Source organism: Pituophis catenifer, unplaced genomic scaffold, assembly GCF_029215685.1.
Source record: "Pituophis catenifer annectens isolate HBS135680 unplaced genomic scaffold, rPitCat1.0.hap2 SCAF_1, whole genome shotgun sequence".
Classification (NCBI taxonomy): Eukaryota; Metazoa; Chordata; class Lepidosauria; order Squamata; family Colubridae; genus Pituophis; species Pituophis catenifer.
Window position 1 is genome coordinate 283,821,762 of NW_027256881.1, and position 8,742 is coordinate 283,830,503.

Sequence of the window (8,742 nt, forward strand, 5' to 3'; positions counted from 1 at the left end):
TGAAGAGTTGACTTCCTTGAGTCATTCCTTGTGTAGTCTGTCTAGACCTGCAAGGGATATCGATGTTTTCAGTGCAGTTTTCAATGCTGTGGCTTCTCTGGCAATTGGTAATTGAAAAAGAGGAATAGCTTTCCATGACAATCAACATCCTGGTAGCCCTGATGATACTTGTAGTAGGAATTGAAAGTAGCTACCAGATGTCGGTCCATTAGTTAAATCAAGAAGGGGGTGTTGGGTGTCAAAAAAGTGATCTCTAAGATGGCCAAGGGTATTGACAAGGAGCAGAGGACAGTAAAGGCCAGGTCCCAAAGGTGCTTTTTCCAAAAAACAGCTGGACTTTCTCAGGTTTTTTTTCTTTGAAAAGTTGTACTCAGAACTGAAGAAGCTTCTTGGGTGACAAGCGAAAGATTGTTTAAAAAAAAACAACAACCCCAAGAAAATGTCTTTTGGAAAAAGCATCTTTGGGATATCCATGACCTGGATGATTGAGAATCTCAACACAACATAAAGACCAGGGATCTTGAAGGCATGATGTTTCTGCATCTCATCCAGGAAATAATTGCTGATAGTAGTCAGAGAATGTATCAGTGGTGAAATGTAAAATTTGTTACTACCGGTTCTGTGGGCGCGGCTTGCTGGGGCGGGGGGTTGAATATGAGTGGGCGTGGCCAATTTTATTTATTTATTTATTTAACTTTTAAAACCATTTTTTCTACAACCTCTTCGGCTGAAGAGGTTGTGAAAAAAATGGTTTTAAAAGCCTCTGATGATCCCAGCTGAGCCGTGTGATCATCAGAGGCTTTTTTTTTTACTTTTAAAAGCATTTTTTTCGGCCAAAGAGGTTGTAGAAAAAAATGCTTTTAAAAATAAAAAAAAAGCCTCTGATGATTGCGTGGCTCAGCTGGGCAATGGGGGGGTGGGGGTGGGGCAGGATTTTTGCTACCAGTTCTCCGAACCACCCGCCTCCATTGCTACCGGATCGAGTGATCCAATCCGGACCGGGAGCATTTCACCCCTGGAATGTATCCTTTGCCTTCTGATTCTATAGAATACACAAATTTAGTTTTTATTCTTTTCAAGACATTTGAATTCAGAAGCATATACTGGATCGCATGGTCCTCAGTAGCAGTGCTACTGAAAGTAATTCTTACCAAATGTGAGTCTCACAAAACTACCGTACTACTCACCACCGTAGCAAGATTTATGGAAGTAGATGGGATGGGTTTCCACCCAGCAATTTGAGCAATTGAGCAATTGTTCCTTTATAAGTATTATATCCCCAGATACATTAGAATGAAGACTTTTTTTAAAAAAAAAAATCATTCTAATACCTGTTCTATAGATGAGTCGTTTCACTGCTAACAGAGAATCTTACACCCAGCTGTTTCTCTAATAGTCTCCTGAACTTTTGTCAGTCTGGATATTATTATGTAGTTCTTGAAACCGGGAATGCTTCTTTTGATTTGCTGATGAAAGAGTAAAAGCGCATCTTTACCAGAACAGGCTGGTCTCATTGCATTGAAGATTTGCTCTGGCCTGTATTTTACATAATTAATCAGCCGGTAGAACTCTGATGGACTGGATATCTTTGTATTACATCGTGATCCACTTATGTGGTTTTTCAGTTTGCATTATGGGGGTGTAATGAATTTTTCAAGCCAGCCTTTCCTTGCCTGGAAGCATCACTCAGCATTTTCCATTACTAATTCTCTGTACAGCCACAATGCTTTTTCATGGATTTCTGGTCTGCTGAGTGGCATGTTGTTCTGGACTTGGTCCTCTGTCCATAGAGTGATGGTCTTTCCCGTCCATTCCAAGTGAGGATTGCATGGATGAAATGCCACCTTGAGTTTCTGAGATGTGCCAGAGACCACACTGAGTAAATGTTTATCTTTTCCTTATGACATGAACAATGACTCACTGATATCCTTATTTGTTTCATATTGGCTGATTTATTTATCGGTGTTGCCTTTGGCGAGATGGATGGCTATATAAATTTCATAAATAAATAATAAATAGCCCTATGAAAGAAATGCCGTGTGCACATAGCAAGCCAATAAGCTGTTTCACCTTCTTGCTTAAGGTCAGCCTCTTTTTGTTTAGTACATTTGCCACTTTCCTCAGCAGAACTCCCCAGTAAACGTTTTATCATTCTGTCACTGGACATAGTATAGCGTGGAGGAACAGGAGATCCATAGAAGGCGAGAACCTTACAGACCTTGGATAATTGTCAAAGTGGGGGTAGAACGCCTGTCTATGGGCTTACTCAAAGAATGACCACATAAGGTAAGAGGACTCCAGATCTGCAGAGTATATCACACCAGCTTCTCTATGTTTGGGCATGTGTAAAATGGTGGAACTCGTCAAAACCCGCCAATACTGCTTGCCATGGGTTTCAAGTTCAGTTAAATATATTCAGACAAATGAATCCATAAATGGCAGAACTCTGAATAATAAGGTCCACCTCCATACTCAATAGGATCCAACTTCTGTTGCTGCTGCCGATTTTTCCTCCTAACCCTAACCTGTTTTTCTTATCCCTGGTGCTTCTCTAACCTTACTCCCCCCCCCTCCCCAATTCCTTTGCTTTACTACCTGTCCTCCTGTCTTTTCCCCATATTTACAGATCAAACAAACACAGCTAGCTCCTCTAACTCTGCTGCTTCCTCCTTTTGTATGTGTAGTAGCACATCAGGCCTTGATGGTTCTTTCCCTGTCATTTTGCTATTTTCATTCCTGTATTCTCAGAGAAGTGTGTAGGGATGCCAAGCTGGGTTTCTTTGCTCTTGGCGAGCACAATGTGCATTTATAGCAGCCTGCTTTCGTTTTTGTGTTTTTAGCTAATCCTCCATATTTCACAGGAAAATATCTTGAGGAAAAACATTCCTTCTTCCTTCTTATAGCATAGTATCTGTTAAGCCACTTTTGGGAAAAAAAGCAGTTGCCTTATTAGCAATGTTATCTGAAGAGTGGCATTTGTTTGTAAATACAGTAATAGTGCGGTTGATTAAAATAGAGCATATTTGAATATAGTAAAAACCCTCTGTGTTTATCATCTGTTCTCTCCCCGTCTTTTTTTCAGTGAAGGCAAGGTGGGAGGACCAGAAGCTGCTGACTTCTCAGATCTTCTGCACTTGGATTCAAAGCCAAAGCCATTACAGCTAAGCTTAACAGCTCCCATTTCTTCACTCCCTAGTTATGGTGCTTTACTGGAAGACGCTTACCGACAGCTTCCACTGATACAGTCTTGTTTTCTCTTTCATTTCGCCTACTTGGAACCAGCTCTTATTCATTCTAGAAATGTTTACCAAGGCCGAACACATCTTGTCCGATCCATGCTGCTTCCTGAGGTCAAAGGGCCTATCCTGCCTTCGGATTGGCTATTCCTTCCTCTTATCAGCCTCTATAACAAAGCGACTGGGGCGGGAACACAGTGGGCCACAGAGAGCCCTCTTCCTCTGGACCTTGTGAATGTCGTGACTCGGAATCTGCAGTGGATCCTGCTATTGGAAACCTGGAGGCCCCAAATCCTTCAGGGTATCCCAATTGCAGCTAAGCTTGCGAGGCTTATGTGTGTGTTCCTCACAGGCAGTGACTTATTTCTGGAAGGCCCCGTGCATTGCTATACAGCAGCTTTGCTCTCCCTTTACTGCCAGTCCAAAGGGTTTGAGTCCTTGAATTTGGACGCTCCTCTCCCCGGCTTAGCTTCTTTCCATGACCTTTATATAAGCTTGTTGGAACAGTTCGAAAGTGTTTCCTTTGGAGATCCTCTCTTTGGAGTCTTTGTGCTTCTTCCTTTGCAGAGGCATTTCAGCAGTCAGCTAAAGATGGCTGTCTTTGGAGAGCATGTAAACACCTTAAGAGCTCTGGGAGTTCCACTCCAACAGGTATGTCTCACAATGGATGCTGGAGAGCAGATCACTCAGCCACCGTACAGGTAATCCTCAACCTACGACCACAGTGGAGGTCAAAATCTAGGTTGCTAAGTGAGGCATTTGTTAAGTGAGCTTTGTCCCATTTTATGACCTTTCTTGCCCCAGCTGTTAAGCGAATCACTGCAGTTGTTAAGTTAGTAACACGGTTGTTAGGTGAATCTGGCTTCCCCATTGACTTTGCTTATCAGAAGGGGATCATGTGACCCCAGGACACACTGCAACCACTGTTAGAAATATGACTCCGTTGACAAGCATCTGAATTTTAAATCAGGTGACCACGGGGGTGTTGCAATAGTCATAAGTATGAAAAATGGTTGTAAGTCACTTTTTTCAGTGCTCTTGTAACCTTGAATGATCAGTAAATGAACTGTTGTAAATTGAGGACTACCAGCTGTTCAGAACTAAATGGATGTTTGAACTTCTTAAAGGGAATTAAGAATTTTCTTTGGATATTCTACCCAAAGATTTAAGGTCTTGGTGACAATTCCATTTGTGTGCAGAATGCCAAGTCCTTTGATGCCCTCATAGAGATTTATTTCATAGCAGAGAGAAAATGCAAATGAAGAAGGTACAGTATGTGCTCCAAGTACAGGCATAGGAAATATAATCTTGCAACAAATAGATTTTAAAGTAATTAATGTTCCAGGGGCACTTCGAGTGTTCACTTCCCCCAAATAAAAATGTTAAGAGTTTGATGGAGAGAAAGGGAACATGCAGTGAAATGGAAGCAGCTTGCAAAATTAGGAAGAGCTTAATATTTTTACAACAACTATAGGTCTGGTATGGCTGGGTTTAAGTCTTAAGCAATTACAGGTTGTCCTCTACTTATAAACACAATTGAATTTTATGTTGCTAAGTAAGGAATTTGTCAAGTGAGTTTTGCTCCTTTTAATGACTTTTCTTGCCACATTTGTTAAGTGAATCACTGCAATTGTTGAATTAGTAACACAGTTGTTAGGTGAATCTGTTTCCCCATTGACTTTGCTTGTCGGAAGTTCGCATCAATGATCACGTGATCCCGAGACAGTGCAACCGTCATAAATATGAATCAGTTGTCACGCGTCCAAATGTAAATCACGTGACCATGGGGATGCTGCAATGGTCATAAGTGGGAACAATGGTCATAAGTCACTTTTTTGTCATTGCTGCTGTAACTTTGAACGGTCACTAAATGAATTGTTGTAAGTCGAGGACTACCTATAGAATGTCCTCAGTTTCTATATCGAATATGAAGAAAGAAAGAAAAATGAATGGAGCAGCTGTTTGTTTTATTATATGCCCTATGATTGATCTCCATATGTATAGGCTCTAAACTTGATGTATTTGCTAAATTTGACTCAGGGCTTTAATGTAATTTGGACTGATCTCTTTGTATCTAATCTAATTATTCCTGCAACTTTTCCATTTTGAGTGAAATCATTTGAGGGTTGGCCTGGATATCAGGGAACTGGAAAGCTTGGAGATACAAGGAGGAATGGTTGTGGACCCCTCCCCCAGTCAGTTAGAAATAAATCTCTCATAAATCTCTTAACAGCTCTGAGACAGAGAACAGTTTGTTAATGTAGAGAATAGAGCAGCAAAGGGAAGAATAGGCAGAACAGTTAACAAGAACGATGCAATTTGTTTCTTATGCCATTGTGTAGCATGGAACATACAAGGATTGGAATCACAATCAATTCTTAATTTTTAACCTAGGACAGAATTGACACTTCCGTCTTTCAAGTACCACTGGATATTTTCCATTCTGGGTTATTCTTATCTGCTCCTCTAATTACTATGGATTAAGTTAATATTTGTGTGTGTGTGGGCACGCTTGGACAAGACTGGTATTTAAAAAGACATGTTGCTTTCTTGATTCCCTTGCAGTTCCCTTTGCCCCTTGAGCGATACCTTTCTCCTCCTGAAGACAATCTCAACCTCTTAAATCAATACTTCCATGCCCTGGTCACAGGAACCCTGCAACAGCACTGGTGTCCTGTACTTTATGTGGTTGCAGTGGCTCATGTCAACACTTTCATTTTCTCCCAGGAAAACATCCCACAGGTATGTGGTAACTTTTCACAGCTTGGCTGAGAACAGATTAATTAGCCAATTGCATACACTCATCTTGTCTTAGCAAGATGATAGGTGTATTCAAACCTGGATTTACCATTTGGATTATAAATGTAACAAATAGTTTGCGGTGTCATTGTAGGGTCTTCTGTTCCATAAATTGATATTTGCTGCCCAGATAAACTAATTCTTTATATAAGTGCAGATTAGATTTTCCTTCTGCCATTTGTAATTGGACTAATTTTTATCTTCAAAGATATTTACAGTTCAAACTATAAATCAATAAATGAATTTTGCTTTCATTAATATGCTACAATTTAGTGAAAGAAGGGAATTAATCATAATAAAGAGAACCTTTCCACCAAGAAAATTTTGTATGGCTTTTTCTTCCTTTTTATTTCTTAGTACCATTCAGTAATACAAACCACAATACAAGATCCATTATCCTCAGGTAGCATCATAATTGCATAACAAAAACTTACATACTCATGCAAGCTAGAAACGTTTAACATTCTTTGCCTCACTTTTGGTTGTTGCAGAGGATACCAATTTCCTGTATGATTTTCTTTCCCATGCCACAATACAAATTGTCTGGACTTTGTAACATCAAATACATATGAAGTGAATAGATTCGTGATTGTAGACTGTTGGCTCAGTTGTTAGGGATGCTTGACAGAAAGTCAACATATTAAGAGGCTAATCTAGAAAGAACAGCCCAGAAGCAAGATGCTTCTTTTTTTAATACTTCTAGTCTCTTCATTTGGAAAATAAAAGGACTAATACACAGCATCTAGAAATGTCAACTCTTCAAACTGTTTTAAATCTTTGAGAACTCTGAAGAGTCCTTTCGCTTCAGAAAGAAACCAAAAATATCTGAAATTTAATGTCTTCTATATGTTGTTTCAGGAGATAGACGTTGCTCGAAGAAACATGTTACAGAAGACCTGGGTCTTAAAAAATGAGGTAGTTATTTGCATCAGTTTTACAACTCCAGTATTGCCAAGTAAAATCTTACGTCAGATTGCCAACTTCAAAACAAATCTTTGTGGGATGTATAATTACAGATTGGGATGGGGGCCTTGTTAAATAATTTATCTGGGAAATACTCTTAGAAGAACTGGGGCTACAGAATGAGAGAAGCCCTCCTAAACATTCTTATAGCCAAGAACAGAGCCGTTTATTTTTATGTGTCACTCTTTGTTTACTCAAACCCCCAATTGATCCATATCTTCAGTGGAAGAATAAATCGACTAATTGCAATGGGAGAAAAGGAGTACTAATATAAAATATACATAGAACTTAATTCATTTTTAATCATCAATAATATCATGTTAGTACAATTGTCTAATGGAGAACCAATAGTTGTAGCTATAGTAAAATTATCCACAGCTCAGTATTGCTGGTAATGTAGAAGTTGTAAGCAGCAGATTTTTCCATGGCCAAATTGTATGAACTGGATATAACAACGAAGCACGTCCTACATATTTCACCTTTTCTCCTAATTGAAGTTTTGAGGTTATGTTAGATGTTACTGGGGAAGCGGTTTCTCTTTTCCATACAACCTTAATTGTCTATTATTTCTTTCAGGGATTAAAGAAACATCTTCTCTATTACAAGTGGGTAAATAAAGAGAACCCACTGGGGTTTGACCTTTATGAAGAGCTTCCTGCCATTCGACTGAAATACCTGCAAGCAATAACTAGGAAAGAAGGGATGGCAAGGGAAACTCATGTTCAGACACATAAAGAGGGCTCTGACTGACTAAACTGAGGAAGTGAGTGCCAGTGGACAGAGATTTTGGAAAAGTTGGGTTGGGTTCATGGTCTCTTTCTGAGCACAAGAGGAAATTATCAGCTCTTACCCTTAGCCTGGCCCAGTTGTGATAAACCATTTGGACTGATTCATCTTTTCATGTAGTTGATGCTTTACTTTGAGGAGAAATAAAAATTAGAGTAAACAATGTATATATGGAAATGAACAATAAATGATCTTTGATAAAAAAAAACATGGTGCAAATTTAGCATGTGGGCAGGGGAAGCCTGATATTTTGATGTCAAATGATAGTTTAAATGCCTAGTTTTGCATTTGATTGGTACAATGTGATACAGATGTCTGGGAAACAGGAAACTGGTTCTCTGAAACTGCCCTGAAGGATACTGTCAGATTCTGCAGCTGTTTCTAAGCAAGACTTCTCAGGAAAACCACATTAGAAGTTTTCATCTCTGCTCTAAGCCACCTGCCCCTCCTTTCCTCCTGTCTTTTTGCATTAGCTGCTTTTGCTCTATTTTTATAACCTTATTATATTTAATAAAGTTATCTTTCACAGAACAGGATGCTTTCGCAGCTGCAACTATGGACCATACAAGAAAGAAAAAAAGAATGATTGGTTGGTTGGAAACATGTTGCAAAGAGTGAAGCATTATTGAGCTGAATGAAGGCAGATTCCATACGGATAAGGGCAAGATAGTTTTATGTAGGGTAATATCTGCAATCAGATATTTTTTATTTGTTCAAAATTAAAGACACAATGTGTGAGTGACTTCTCCATCTGATTAAACTTCTAGTGTATCATTTGCTAGAAGAACAGCATCATATATATACACTGTATATAGGGATGTATGCATTCCTATAGAGCTGAAGTCTTTTACTAGTTGTTTGATGCTGTTGTTCAGTCACTAAGTCACGTCCAATCCCATGGACCATAGCATGCCCTCCTGTCCTCCACTGTCTCCTGGAGTTTGCCCAAAATTGTTTT

At 39.4% G+C, this 8,742-nt stretch overlaps 1 protein-coding gene across 1 annotated transcript in view; it reads left to right on the forward strand.

The window, feature by feature from the left end:
- Positions 1-8,339, forward strand: part of RPAP1 (RNA polymerase II associated protein 1) — a 66,725-nt gene extending 58,386 nt beyond the window's left edge. The window contains 5 exon segments of the mRNA XM_070939958.1: positions 3,083-3,887; positions 5,802-5,978; positions 6,894-6,950; positions 7,575-7,697; positions 7,700-8,339. Of these exon segments, the coding sequence (XP_070796059.1) occupies positions 3,083-3,887; positions 5,802-5,978; positions 6,894-6,950; positions 7,575-7,697; positions 7,700-7,732 (1,195 nt within the window). The 3' untranslated portion in view covers positions 7,733-8,339.
- The last annotated feature ends 403 nt before the right edge of the window (positions 8,340-8,742 follow it).